Raw genomic sequence first — 15,750 nt, 5'->3', positions numbered from 1 at the left:
TCCACACTCCTCTTCTGAGCACAGAGAATGAGGCCATTCTGCGCTGCCTACAAGGCAGTGCAGGAGGGGGTGGAGATCGGTTCTCAGGGAACCGACCTATCCTATAGCCGTCTAGCCAGATCTAGCGGCCATAGGACTGCGCCCTTAGTTATGGATAGCTATAGCTATTTGAAAGTCCTAACAACCAATTGTTTCTAAAAGATGGTTAAATACATGTTTGTTCTAGAAACGGTCTCTAAATGTCACTTTTTAGGTTCTTGTCACCCTAACGTACCAGTATCAAGCTCAACCGATTCAGGTTTACACATAAAATCAAACTGCTTTCTGTCTAGGACATAGGACAGCTGTCTGACATCCAACCTGACACCCTCCAGATGTGCTGGACTACAACTCTCATAATCCCCACACAGCACTGCCAGTGGGAGATGATGGGATTTGTGGTCCAACATATATTGAGGATGCTGGGATAGTGAAGACTGACTTAAGAGGAAGAAAAAGGGTGGGATTTACATCAATACTAGCTCTTCAGATCCATACTAGCTCTTTGTCTTCTGTTACAAATGCAGAGTCCAAAAGTTTTCAGTGTCTTTCCACATTTGTTAAAGTCAGAGCAGAGTGTTATGTTGCAGGTGAAATTTTGTCAAATGTCTTCATGAAGCATGCGTAACAAGTCTTTTCTGCCCTAAGAAGTTGTGCTGGTTTTAGGGGCACCTCTCCTGAGGAAAAGGTATTTCCCTGGGAAAATTCTGGAGCAGATTATAAAGCAATCCATCTGTAAGCACCTTGAAAACAATGTAGTGATTACTTGAAGCCAACATGGATTTGTCAAGAACAAATCCTGCCAGACTAATTTGATATCATTTTTTGATCAGGTCACCTCCCTTGTGGACTGTGGGAATGCTGTGGACATAATATACCTCAACTTCAGCAAAGCTTCCAACCAAGTGCCCCATTATATCCTGATCGGCAAACTAGCTAGAAGTGGGCTAGAGGAAACAACTATCAGGTGGATCCACAGTTGGCTACAGAATCGGACTCAAAGAGTGCTTATCAATGGGATCTTCTCAAACTGGGGAGAGGTAATGAGCGGAGTACCGCAGGGCTCAGTTCTGGGCCCAGTGCTCTTCAACATTTTTATTAATGACTTGGGTGAGGAGGTGCAGGGAATGCTGATCAAATTTGCAGATGACACAAAATTGGGCAGGATAGCTAATACTTTGGAAGACACTGGAGGCTTTCAAGACGAATCTGGACAGCCACTTGTCAGGGATGCTCTGATTTGGATTCCTGCACTGAGCAGGGGGTTGGACTCGATGGTCTTTTAAGCCCCTTCCAACCCTACTATTCTGTTTCTATGAAGCAACTTTCTGCCAAATCTCTGATTCTTGAGCTAAATCTGTTGCTTAGGAAATGTCTCTACATCGAAAGTGGTTTCCAGTTACAATACCTTAATTTCAGAGTTAGGTTATTAAGCAAATGGGAATCTGATGTATAATTAATAAACCTAACAGTAACATAACATCATTATAATGCTAACTAGGTCTCAGTACTATTTGATTAGATTTAGGAAAGCCTTGTAACAGTCCACATTAAAATTAATGGCATATCTGCTGTGTGTGTGTGTTTAAAAAAGAACTGAGCAAATGCTATATCCTAACATTAATTAAAAAGTAAATAAATCCACCAAAACGTTGACACCCACCAAACCAGGACTTGTGGCAGTGAATCTGCAGGCAGCTGACTTCCATATAAAGATCAAATTGGAGCAATTTAAGAACTAAGTTGGTCACATGTACTGGGTTGTATCCAAAGTTAGTCTGCCTTCATTTCAATGGCTTTACTCTAATTAGAACTAACACTGGATACAACCCAGTATTTCTGTATGGGCGCAATCCTTCCCCATGTACATAGCAGCCTTCCCTAACTCGGGCCCTTCCAGACATTTTGGACTACAACTCCCATCATCCCTGATCACTAGCCATGCTGGCTAATGGAAGCTATAACATTTGGAGGCCACCAGAATGCAGAAAGCTGGATAGGATGGCAGCCTTAAGTACTTTTTTAAAAACTGCTTTCAAGACTGAAGAGATTAGTCATGTGGAATACAGGAGCCTCTTCTGCAAATGTCCAAATAATAGCTGTCTCAGGGACTGCACTATGCTTTCATTGTCTCAAGGCACTTTGCGTTCAAAGCAGTCTGGAGAGGCATGTCTTCCAAGGATGCCTATTTAAAAGCATTTTAAATCATTCACAGTAATTCTAGATCAGTTGATGATATAGAATAAAAATATTTAAAAATTAATTTGAAGCACGTTAAAAATGGCTAAGAAGGCCAGTGAATCACTTGTGAGTATAAATGTGTAAATGTATTCTTTATGTGCGGAATTTGTTTTAAATGTAGATGAACTTCACAGAAATTCTAAACAATCATTTATTTTAAATGAAAGTTAATAGAACATACATCTCTATTAAGATGGAACCCTAAGATGGTAGTGGGACATCTCAAAGAGAAAAAAATCCTTAAAGGCTGCCTTTTCCTGGTCTTAAATTTTTTAAAACTTAATTTAAGTTTGTAGAAGTAAGTTATTTCTAACTTAAGGTACACCAGTAATGATTTTATACGGACTGAACTCTGACACATGTTCGGGCTGCTGGTCGCAGAGTTCCAAAATTCTTCAGTGGAATCATAAAAACAGTCAAGTTTAACCAGGTTTAACCACTTAGGTTATTACAAGACTTTACCATTATTGCTATACAATGGGAGGCAGGGTAGAAATATAAGCTAAGACCCTAGAAGATGTATAGTTTCCCTGCTTTGCAAGCACAAAGGGAGGGTTCTTCTCAACATACTGTTTAAAGATACAGGTGCACTCTTGGGACTTGCACCTGGGTGTAATGAGCCATGGTTCTGTCTTTCGTTAAAAAAGCCAACAGCCTCTGGAGAACTTTCCCAAGTTTTGCTCTACATGCATCTTTACTGTAAGATCATGGAATGCCTGTTATAATTCACAATATTCTACTTTTGCTTATCGTTAGGCATAGGTGCAATTCGAAGAAGTCACCACCTCTGCACTGGAAGCTCTTTCCTCTGCCCCTCAATGCCTGGGGGCTGATTATATATATTCGGCATGTGTTTAAGGACACTATTCTTCATTGCCATCCCACATATTCCATATTTTGGAGCAGGCAGAACTATAATATCGGCCTATCTCCAGTTACGCTCCACATACGTGTAATGCCCCAAAGGGCACCTGTGCTTTAAAACAAAACAAAACAGCAATTCACTGGTTGCTGATAGCCACATTTGACAACTGAAGAAGTTTAGCAGATGTTTACTAGGAATGCAAAAAAGTGTTTCATCCAAATGCCATTGAAATCAACAGATAAGTTATATGCTATATTGTGATGTGGCAATTTTTTAATGGTAATGTGTTACTGCTTCTGACATTATTAAAACCCCTATCTCATGTGACAATGGAGGATTCACCAGCTTGGGTCAACTCTACAATGCTTATTGTATAGACTTGTTTTTTTCCAAGACCTAAAATTTAAATTTTCCTATAAAGGTCAGTCTCTCTTGCTACATCCCAGTATCACAGGACCAATTACCTAAATTTTCAAGCATTTTACATGAGGATATTAGTTAAAATAATCTACAGGCAGGTAAAATACATTTGAAAACAAACAATTATACATGTAATTATGTAATAAGAGGAGCTCATCGCTGGCTGGGTACATGATGTTTCAGCAAGTTTTTTCTATACTAAGGGTGCAGTTCCTTGAGCAGGAAATATTGCGGCTAGCAAGTAACATGAACCGAAATGATAACAGTAGCAATGACGATGTTTTACAAGAATTTCACTTTTAGAAACGTTTTCACATAGACCCTCACAGAACATGCAGTGCTTAGTACATACCCTTTCTTCTTGTAGTAAAGTCACCTATGGTTTGTGAATCTGTTCGCTCTAAACCATGTGGCTTAGGTCTTAAAATTTTAGGGCTCTGACCTGATTGGTAAAAAGAAGAGTCTTGCTTAATATAGGGTTTTAAAAAATTATAACTGGAAAAAATGGAACCTTTTAAGCCAGTTGCTGAGCCCCTTGCAGAAAGATGGCATTTTTAGAAGCAAAAGCAAGCGACCAGCGAAAAGAGTTCTGCAGTGTAGTTAAAGCTCATGCTCAGACGTAAGCACAGTACTCAGAAGGCATGCAGGAACCTGGCTTGAAGGAAGCAACACACGTATAACGGAGAGATTGCCATCAACAAATTACATGTGGGGTAGTATTCAACAGCATCCCAGTGCCAGCACTAATGACGTTGCACTAGCGTAAAGCAACACTTGTGCAATGTAACTAGCACAACGGGGAAAGTGGCAAATCACCACTTTTTCCCGTTGCAAAAGTTGCACCGTACAAGCGATGGTTTACACTAGCACAACTTTATTAGTGCTAGTGCTGGGACACTGTTGGCTGCTACCCGTTATTTCTTAATACAGACTCATTCATTACAATATTGACAAGAGGAATACTACAGTGATTTCCATAGTGGTTAAACTAGTGTGCCGTGAGAGGAGTTGAAGTGTGCCCTGAAAAATTAAGCCACAGTTTTGGATGCATCCACCACCCTTATGTCCACCAGAACAGAGGAGTCTTCATGCAGCACCGTTTCCTTTCTCTGCTAATATGAGGGCAGCAACATCATGCTGAAAGAGAGAATGGATGCACCAGGATTCCCCAATGGAGCCTGCATTATAACTGACAACTGTAGAGGGACCCCAGAAGCATCACCATTACTCAAAAACTTGGTCCCACCCCTCACTGATTGGGCAAAGGGGAGGGTGGGACACAAAGAGGCAATACAAACTGGCAATATTACATTTATCCTCTGGCTGCAAGATGAATGCTTGCCCACTGTTCCAGGAGCTGATTGTGAAAATTCTTTCTGTGAATGCTTGCAATTTTAATCCAGAAAAATATGTGCTCCAGGTATTAAAAGTGTGTGTGTGTGGGGGGGAATAATAGACTACTGAATGAAAAGAATGGACATAAGATCTTCACATTTAGGCTATGTAAAAGCTTGTTTACATAACACTTACATAAAAATCTATTTAAATACTGTCACTTTTAAAAACATCTATGGATTATGCTTATTTTTCTTCCTTTGGAAATCCTCTTCTTTCATCTATTTGAGGTAAAGCGTCTTTCCCTCCCACATTCAGAGGTAGAGACTGAATTTATATCATTACATTCTGGAGATTGAGATCCATGTGGAATTGTGAAGAGTTCTGTCAGAATAGTAAGCCTCATATCTTTGTAGCTATCATTTGCATTTGGGGAGCTAAACCTATATTCAAGATGCTGGTTTTTACCTTTAATGTCCTTCACGGCTTAGGACTGCTTCTCTCCATATGTACCTAAATGGACCTTGAGATCTCTTTGGCAGCCCTTCTCCAAGTGTCCCCCCAAGGGAGGAGCAGTGGGTGGCTACAGGAGAGGGCCTTTTCTGTAGTGGTACCTATGGAATGCCCTCCCCAAAGAAGCTCACCCAGCACCTACTTTGACGTGATTTCAGTGCCAGGTGAAGACCTCTTCTTTACCCAGGCCTTTTAATCTGTTTTAGCTTTAAGCAGTTTTTACTCTATACCTTTAACACTGTTTCATACTTTTATTGCTGTATTCATTGCTATTGCATTTTAAATTGTTTTATTTTATTTCTTGTGAGCTGCCCTGAGAACTCCATTACAGGATGGCCTATAAATACTTTTAATAAATAAAGTATACTGGTTGTAGTACCATGTAGACCTATCCACTGTTCTATACAAGAAAGATGGTTACATGAATATATTCAAAAAGGCTATGGTCACTTTCCAGCAAAGTCAATCCCCAAGTGCAACAGAAGCTGTTCCCTCCTATCAGCCAACATGTTTCTGGTCTTCTAGAATGCAGGCTAAGCATTCCTTAGCATGCTAAGCTTAGGACCACATTATGAAAAACACCTCCTTGGCGAAAACAGCACAAATATAATATATAGGTCCTTGTGTGTGATGATCAAGCATGCATTACTACTAGATTACATCAACGGGGGGCTTCCACCACCATCCATTCAGCATGTGTCTTTCGCTGCACGTACATGCAGCGAAAGACACATGCTGAATGGATGGTGGTGGAAGTCCCCCGTTGATGTAATGCAAATCTGCATGCTTTGAGCACAGACACGTATTGTCCCTCTGTGGGATCCCTAACAGAGTGTCCCCTGTCCAGTGTTAGGAGCAACAGTGGGCATCAGTTGATTTTGCCCCAAAGCAATGGATGGCTGCCACTAACTGAGTAGGCATGTGCAGGGTAGGACTGTAAAACATGTCATTGGTCCCCAGATTTTAAACATTTGTATCCTAATATCTTCTTGCAGTGCTGTTGCCATTACACCAAAATTGAATGATAGGTGAAAAAGTAAATAGGTGAATTCTGGGAGACCCCTGGTGTGGGTAAACCTGCCCCCTATCTCTGCTGACCCCAGAAACATCTGACATTAATATGCTCAAAACAAAACTGTTTTCAGATACATAATGAATGGTTGGAAACATTTTTAATTTGCAGTGCCTTAACTGAATTTAATCAGTAATAGCTGTTTATTACTGTTAATGGTCTATTGTAGGGGCAGGCAGAAGGTAGACTGGGATCTACTGTTAGATCTCTGGATCACTGGCAAAAGATCAATACTAATTTCTGACTCACAACTATTTAACAATAGTAAAAAAAAAAAAGGCATCCTCCCAAAAGGCTTGGGTACTAACATATCACAAAATATCATTCAATGCTGGTGTAATGGCAACAGCACTGCAAGAAGATATTAGGGTACAAATGTTTAAAATCTGGGGACCAATGACTTGTTTTACAGTCCTACCCTGCACATGCCTACTCAGAAGCAGGCCCTATTGAATTCAATGGGACTTATTCCCAAGCTAATGCGTTCAGGATTGCAAGAAGTATGGTGCCTTTTAGTATGTACATTCAATTTCATTTACCTGCAAGTTATTTTGGAATGCAAAATCAACTGTGCCATTCAACTTTCTTTAAATAGCTATGGAACACTGACCAAAAAAACTCCAAAACAGATCTAACTTCTAATCTAGAAGATTCAGCATTGGTTTACAGAGGACATCCTGCCCTAGACTTTATTATAGACATGCCATTGTGTACCTTTAAACACAATGTCTTGAAGATATTTTCAGGAACAAACCATTTGTTAGTTTTATTACATCAAAATTGGTTTTAATCCTAAGCCAGAAAGTTCAATGACACATTTCTCTTTGTCAGTCTTAATTTATAGTGATGTAACTTTTTATGTATTGTCTTATTTTATTGCTGATTAATTATGTAGCATGGTATTTAAATAAACAAACAAATAAATAAAACAAAATAAACATAGGGGAACTGATGACTTTCTTTTTCTTCTTAAAGTTAACTATAAGATTTTCTTTGTATCACTACCATTACTTCTGTCCTGAGGGCTCTAGTCATTCAAGTGGGAAGCAGACAAATTTAAGCTCAGTTAGTCTTACTGAACTGGCATTTCCTTGCTAATATCCAAACTCTGAGGGTTTAACCAGTTTGTAGAACTGCTATCTGAGGGTTTAACCAGATTAGAACTGCTAATCTATTCATTACAATAGTCTAAAATTTGTGAGCCACCTGAGGGCCCAGTGTGGGCTAGAGAGCAGAATATAAATGTTAAATAAATTAAATAACATCTTATTGATTACGGACTGTTGGCTACTTTTACAAGAAACAGCATTCTTTACCAGCCTCATGGAAACCTTGGTTCCTATAAGGCTGCAATCCTACACACACCTGGGAGTAATCCCATTGAACTCAGTGGGACTTACATCTGAGTAGATACACATGATTAACTGTGAATAAATAAATAAATAAATAAATATTTATATATATAGTAAACTACTGTTTAGCCACTGTACTGTTTACAACAGGTCCTTCCCAAATCTATAGAATTATATAATTTTACAGCTTCGTGTATTTAAATAAAGATATAGGCTTGGATCTAAGAAAAATTCAAGCTGGATGGGGTATGCTAGGAGTTGTAGGACTTTTTTCAGTCTCAACCTGCATAGAATTGCACCTTTAAGGAAGTTCACAGAAGAAAAGTTCTTCTCCATTTGGGGCAATTCCGCCTGCCCTAACAGCCTTTCTACCCCATCCCACATGGTTAAGGAGGGCTCCCTGACCTTCGTGAGGGGCTTTGGGGGGGGGCACAGGTGGCTGGAGGAAGCACAGGAAACTTTCCTTCCATTAATTTTCTTAAGTTAACTTATCTTAGGATTCAAGCCATAGATGTTTGAAGATTTGTTCTATAACTCTAGGGCAGCCTTCCCAACATAGGCCCTCCAGATGTTTTGGACTGCGATCCCCACCAGTCACAGCCAACAGCTGATGTAGCCTGGGATGGTGGGAGTTGTCATTCAAAACATCTGGAGAGCACCAGATCGGGGGAGGCTCTTCTAAGTTATAATATCAGACAGCTATTATGAATTAAGCAAGTTAAAAGTTTCACAGTGACACTTATTATTTATCACTGCACATGAAATGCCATGCTATTATCTTGATAAGAACAGGCATATTAACAAAAAACAGTGTTGCATCCTTGTTCTAACACAGCCCCAAAGAGAGGAGCACAAGACAAGCCCAGCCAACAACTTTGAAAGTATTTCTTTTCACTGGCTCTTTAGGTAAAGTAGGGTAAATTTATATGGCACACAACTAGCTGTCTTTTCTTCACTGTTTCCTTTCATAAGTGCAGAGCTCTATCACACACATGCATAATCATTTCCTGTGTGCTAGAAAACTCAGGACGCGCAGGAATTTCAATTCCAATTTGGAATATATTCCCATTTCTACACATGGCTTTGAAATTGTATTTTTGCCATGCGTTACGTTTTCTGTACTGCTGGCCTAAACCTTAATGTTGGTTACGCATCCTCTCAACAAAGCTCTACCGAAGAAAAAGGGCAACAACAACAACATGGAAGAGCCTTCCCCAAACTGGTGCCCTCCAGATCCATTAAACTACAACTCCAATCATCCCTAGTCAGCATGCCCAAAGACCATGATTTGATGGGAGTTGTAGTCCAACACATCTGGAGAGCACCAGGTTGGAGAAGGCTGATAGATTGCAATGGTGCTCAGCAATATAGGAAATCTTCACTTCAAACATTATCTTTCTGAGACTACACTCTACCTGTGAGCACTTGTTCTTTATTACCAAATCACAAGCCAATAGGAAGAATTTTTAGGGTCACTTAACTAGCAGGATTTATATGACAGTTTCAATGGATCAAAGCTCTTTTGATTTATACGAACATGACCCAGTGGCACTAAAAGAAGACAGGCATTTTCCCAAGTTGAACCCCAGTTTGCTAGCAATGCTGCTTCCAATGTACCATCACCAACACATGCAAGCTTTGAAAAGAGTAGAGCAGCAAAAAGCATAATTGCTACCAACACATAATTCATTGCACAGGGCTGTCAAAAACATGACTGAAATTACATTTATTTCTGATATGTATACAGAACATGCTCAATGATTTGGTGTCTTTTCTGAATGAAAAAAGCTTACCTGTCCCTGTATTTATAAACAATGGGTTGGATCCAGAGTTGTCTCTCCATGAACAGAAGGGCTCCTTCCATTCACAAAGGAAGCCAAAATCCAGCAGAGACTTACTGCTGGAGGAAGGGGGTAGGTCAGCAATCTCCTCTAATTGTCCCTTTCCCAAGCAACCCCCAGTGCCTCCTCCCACACTGTTCTGGGGAGTCCTCCCCAACCCTCTAGAGCTTCTTTTCAGGGACTGCAGGGGGAATCAGAGAAAACTGCTGTCCTGCCTCCTTTCTCCAGCCCAGCAGAACTCCACTGAGTGCAAGCCTGGATCCAACCCAATAATTCAACAATGCATTATGCTGGCCCATGCTGTTGGTGTGTGCAAACAGTCTTCCTTCCAAAACTTTTTTAAAAATTACAGATGCTCTCCCACATTGATGTAACTAATAGCTGGGAGAGGAAGGTGCATGATAGCAAACACATTGTAACAGTAAACTATTTGGCCCCCAAAAGAAACATGTGCATACAAATGTCTACATTTAAATACACGGTGCAGACACCTAGACAAGCTTTCCCCAGCCTGGTTCCCCCAAGTGTGTTGGATGAGAACTTCCATGGCCCCAGCCAACATGGTCATACTACTGGCTGGGGAAGGTGAGAGTTGGAGAACAACACCTGGAGGACCCGACAGTCAACTGCCAAAAGGTTGTTTATACTTGCTAACTGTAGATAATTTCTAAGAGGATTTTATTCTGTGAAGCAGGAAAACAAGCTTGATAGATATCACCAAGCACTCACCAACTGGCAGCGTATGCTCCCGCCTTACCTTTCCTGTCTGGTTTGAGGTTCCTATCCACAGGCGGTGGTTCACATTCTGCGACAGGGACTGGCCGTCTGGGAGGAGTCTTTGGACTAGACCTAAAGCCCATGTGTGCTGGTGGAGGGACTTGCATTCCAAACAGCGAAAAGTCAAAGGTACCAGGAGTCATTGGCACATAGTTCATTTCTTGGATAGGTTCAGTAAAACTGCTAGAATGCTGCCGTGGGGGAGAGTTTGGGTTCATGGGGACATAATTTTCATCTAATTCCTCACTTGAAACACTTCCCACAGTCAGTAGGCTTTTGTTTTTCTAGAAACAACAAAAAAGTTTTAGCAGGAAGAAATGAAATGACATTCCAAATGGAAGACCACCACTGCCCCCCTCCCCAAATAGGATTAGGCCCAGTGCAGCTCTTGTGCAGCTGGCCCAGGCGCACCCGCAGTGGCTGCAGTGTAGCTTCCAGGAGCAAGCAAGAAGCAAGCGGAAATGCTCATTTCTGAAAGGGGCAGGTCGCGCCCCTTCCAGAAATGTGCATTTCCGCTCATTTCAGCGCTGGCCCCAGAAGCACCACATCACAGCCACCAGCAGTAGTGGCCTCACATACGCAGCTGCCAATGGGCCCTGGCCGCCTGTGCAAGGGCAGCACTGGATCCAACCCAAACACTTAGCATGTATTTCTTTTAACAAGGCATCTGATCAGCTCCAACATATTTCTGCGTCTTTCCCCTTTTTTAGAGATCCAGGGCTATCCTATCTCTGTGGGATGGAATTCCCCTATCCCATTGGGCACTATGCCCAAACAGCCAGAATAGCCTTGGGCCCCCTCCTTTCCCCCCTCTATTTTGAAACTTACTGCCCCACATATACATATTTTAGCCAGGTTGTGATGGGATGGGAACTTGGCAACCTCCTATGTCCTCAAACCTATCCCGATCACTATACTCACCCCCAGTTTGACATCCCATTATGAGAAACAACGAACTAGCCCACTGGTTATAGTGCAGCAGCCTTCCCCAACCTGGCGCCCACTGGATATGTTGGACTACAATTCCCATAATCCCCAGCCAGCATAGCCATAGACATGTTGCCTGGAGATGATGGGAGTTGTAGTCCAATATATCTGGTGGGCGCCAGGTTGGAGAAGGCTACATTAGAGCAAAGCATTCTGTGCAAATCTATTTCATAGTCTTTGTCTTTGTTCCATATCAGATAGATAGATAGATAGATAGATAACGAAAGAACAAATGTTTTGCGTCATTATGATGCTAATGTTGAAAACCGAAATCATACTTACAAAGTGGTTATGAAAGCCTTCCAGTGAGCTTGATCTGTCATTCAGAAATGTTCGTGGAACAAAATAGCAGTCTTGAGAACCAATATCTAAAGAAAGGGGGAAGAAAGAAAGCATTGTTTTCCCAACTTCCATCTATGCCAATGGCATAAGAATACACAATTATGTGCAACTAGCTAAAGGGGGAAAATTTCCTCCATGCTAACCTTCTACTGTCTATGTTTGCTTTGCTGTCTGAATGTACATCAGCAGCCACTCCTGAGCCTTAAAGTTATAAAGTTATTGAAGGGACTGCCTGCCTCCCTATGAACCTGCTCAAGCACTAAGATTGGCAAGAATCTTAGTGCCTGAGCACTAAGAAGGCCCTTTTGAGGGCACCATTACCCACAGAGACCTGTTTGTCAGGCACATGTGAGAGGGCTTTCTCCTGTGTTGCCCACAAACTATGGAATGTACTCCCTCAAGAAGTACAATTGGCTCCCACTCCCTTGGCCGTAAGAAAAGGGGTGAAGATACAGGTTTTCAATTTAGCCTTTTGAAATGTGTAGTTTTTAATTTTTTTAATTCTCTTGTTTTTACTGTTGCAAGGATTGATTGTTTTAAATTGTTGTACATTACCTTGATAACTTCTTTGCAGGTAAGGCAATATATAAATGTTAATAATAAATGAATAAGTAAAGCATTAAATACAGAAACCAGATTACGAGGAAAGAATGAGGAGAAATAGAGATCTCACAATAGTATTTCAAAAACCTAAAGCAGTCTAAATGTAAAATGACTAACAAAAATCAGGAATAGAAACATTTCAGCCACCAATATTCTGGAATACATAACTCTTCCCAATGTGAAACACAAATGTTAAGTGATACAAAAATGTAACATCCTCAGTGTGACATATCATGCCATCTAGTGACTAGTTAAGACCTGTCTTATTGTACAACAAATGCAAATCTCTCCTTCTTCTCCTTTCCCCCTCTTTCTTCCTGTCCCTTTTCACAGGCCACTATGCTTATCCTCCCTGCCACCCTCACCTTTCCATCCCTAACCATTGTTCTCTGTGCTGCCTTCTGGCTTCCACTCGCTAATTATCTTTGACCTTTAGGCTCCTGTTCTTTCCCCTGGCATCTATAGTCTCATACTACTCTCACAGTTTGGGTCCAAGTGCTGTCTCAATATTCATCCAGAGTTCAAACTTTACGAAGTTGCACGGAGGTAGGATCTACACTGGAGCGCCTATTGTTTGTGGGGCACCGCTGTGCTTGTATTTTTTTAAAATGCAATTGCTGCTCTGAGGGCACATGTTAATGAACACAGCACAGCATCTGCTGTGTTTAAACACGATCAAGCACCACACACAAATGCATAGTGCTGCAATTGTGTACGAAAGGGGTATGAAAGATCATGTGTGTTTTATCATTTGTGTTTATAGCAACAGCACATGCCACAAGCCACAGAACAGTGCTCCAACTGTGGGAGAATCAGGAGCTCATGCTGCCATTTCAGGCTGCTTTTTAAGTCCACTAATGTGCATCTTTGAAGGAAGGCAGCTGGGTTTTTTAAAAATGCTTGTTATTCACAGCTGCCCAACTCTGTATGTGCGCAGTCTTTAAAAAACACAGATTTCCTGCATGCAAATCTCCTCAAAATCCATGCAACAAAGGAGAAGACACACGTGGAAATGGGGAAGAAGGTGGGGAGGCCATGCTGCCATTTCAGGTTGTTTTTCTTGGATTCACAGTTGCGCAGCTCTGTAGGTGTGCAGCAAAGAACAGCCTCCCCGCCACACATGCACTACTAAAGCATCTGATAGGTGGCCATGTGACCTCTGCTTAAAAAACCTCTAACAAATAATATGCTTCAAGGGAGAAGGCTTCCGCACACTAAGTGCACAAGATAACCTACCAAATCAAGGCAAATGACCAATGATTTTGGCAAATTCAATAGGGATTTTTTAAAAAAACCTATTTGGGCAAAACAAATGCAGCTCAGAGTTTTCAAAGATGGTATCATGTACCACTAAAGAACTTTAAACAATTTTTTAAAAATCAAGCAGAGGGAGCTATAGGAAAGTCTAAATCTTGAATTTCTCTGAACGTATCTTAGCAGTTACCACATTGTCCATTAACTGATTTGTAATAAAAATGCAGAGTTCCTTGTGCAATGACATTTCCATGCACAGCTTCCTGCTTAATCATCCTCAACCTGTCTCCTGTATGAATGGTCTTCTCTAGTTGACAATGAAGGAAAATTCATGGCCCATTTGAAAGAACCTTTCCCTTGAACTATGAAGTCTTGACATCTCCTTTTAAGAAACAACTGAGTGAGTTTCTTACGATTCTAATTCAGTGACTGGAAGCCAAAATAGGAACCTCATGAGCCGTCTTGACCATCAGCCACCAGAAAAAGCAGCCCTGATTCAACAGCCCTTTCCTATTGCAAAGCTACCTTGGGAGAGGGCAATTTGCAGTGGAAAGAGGAAGGGAGTGCCAAGCGGTGTTAGTTGTTTTTCCCCTAGAACTTTCCTGCTTACAGCTGCTTTTATTCCTACAGAGTTCAAACCCCATGTTTTCAAGTAGACACACGGAGTAGAAACAGCAGAAGGGAGAGGAGTTTCACAGAGAAAGCAACGAGGAGGGGGAAGGGTTACACACTTCCTGCCCCTTCTCTGATGCAAATCTTCAGAATACCTTAATGCAGGGGTGGACAACCTGGCACCCTCCAGATGTTTTGGACTACAACTCCCACCAGCCACACCCAGCATGGCCAGTGGTCAGCGATTACGACTGTCTTCCAAAACATCTGCAGGGCACCAGATTACCCACCCCTACCGTAATGAAGCCCAAACAAAGCCTGTGTCAAGACAAAAAAACCACCAACCTTTACGAAATAGATTCAAATCCATGGTGGAAATCGTGTTGCTGCGTGATGGGGGCATGCCCCCCGTAGGGATGCAGTAGCTATTATCAGTGTCTGAGGCAGTACGGGAGATACTACACACCTCCACAGGGGAGCGGTCTGAAGGATGATGAGGTTTTGGTGGCCGAGGTGGAGGAACATCTGGGATCGTCTCTAGTTTCGAACTCTGAGCCAATGGTCCTTCTGGAAAAGTTCGTGGAATCTGGTACGTACTTCCAGGTGTTGGGGGAATGTCGTAACTAATTGATAAATGCCTCATCTGTGCATCCAGAGATGTTGCAGATGGGGCACTGAAAACGTGTTGCTCTCCATCCGCATCCATCCCAGAAGGAGACGCCTTCGGTAAAACATCCTGTGAATAACTCCTTGGCAGATTATAAAGGCTGCCATCTACTGACACTGAGACAGCCCTTGGTGGGGGAGAGTCATACAAGCTTTGCTGTTGAAAAAATCCATTTACCGCATGCTTGTTCAGCGATTGCACAGAAGTTTTATGGGAAGGCACGTTATCATTGCAGTCTGTGTCAGAAGAGGTCGTTTTTGCTGTATCAGCCTGTGACCTAAATGCAAGATTTAAAAAGAAAAAGTATTTACTGGCATGTCCTGGTTATTACAGAAACAAATACTTTGCAAAATAAGAAGCTGAAAATGGTGAATCAAAACAGTGTGCTATAATGGTTCTGGTTTTATGTGAATTACTGTCATGAAGCTGTAACATATGAAATGGACTCTTAACCTAGAAATGGGGAATAAATGATGTGCTATATTTCCACACTGCACTGCCAAGGTTTCAGCTCCCACTTTTGTGGATTTCAAGGTAGGGAAGGTTCCACAAGGGCAGTGGGGTTGGAGGTCTGAAATCAGCCACATGGAAGATGGACCAGGTGACCACCTCCTGAATTAGTATTTGTATTGCTGGTAAATAGTGAAAATGTGAAATCTAAGTTAACTCCTGCTTCTATAAATGTAATAATAATAATAATAATAATAATAATAATAATAATAATAATAATAGGCAGCTGGCTACAATTTGAAACATGCTGATTATGGCTAAACTTTTATAAAAACTCTTTCTTTCTTTCTTTCTTTCTTTCTCTCTCTCTCTCTTTCTTT

At 41.4% G+C, this 15,750-nt stretch overlaps 1 protein-coding gene across 2 annotated transcripts in view; it reads right to left on the bottom strand.

The window, feature by feature from the left end:
* The window catches only part of GAB1 (GRB2 associated binding protein 1), a 106,782-nt gene that overhangs the window by 9,273 nt on the left and 81,759 nt on the right, over positions 1-15,750 (bottom strand). The window contains exons 4-7 of one of the 2 annotated variants that reach the window (XM_084856165.1): positions 14,599-15,197; positions 11,725-11,810; positions 10,436-10,739; positions 3,918-4,007 (exon numbers count right to left, since the gene is read on the bottom strand). In XM_084856165.1, the coding sequence (XP_084712291.1) occupies positions 3,918-4,007; positions 10,436-10,739; positions 11,725-11,810; positions 14,599-15,197 (1,079 nt within the window). The remainder of the gene's footprint in view (positions 1-3,917; positions 4,008-10,435; positions 10,740-11,724; positions 11,811-14,598; positions 15,198-15,750) is intronic. The other variant, XM_084856166.1, reaches the window with a different exon arrangement.

Source organism: Heloderma suspectum, chromosome 5 (assembly GCF_057233095.1).
Source record: "Heloderma suspectum isolate Gila_16-S chromosome 5, 16-S_ref, whole genome shotgun sequence".
Classification (NCBI taxonomy): Eukaryota; Metazoa; Chordata; class Lepidosauria; order Squamata; family Helodermatidae; genus Heloderma; species Heloderma suspectum.
The sequence above is the reverse complement of the archived record's forward strand: the minus strand, read 5'-3'. Positions and strand labels throughout refer to the sequence as shown.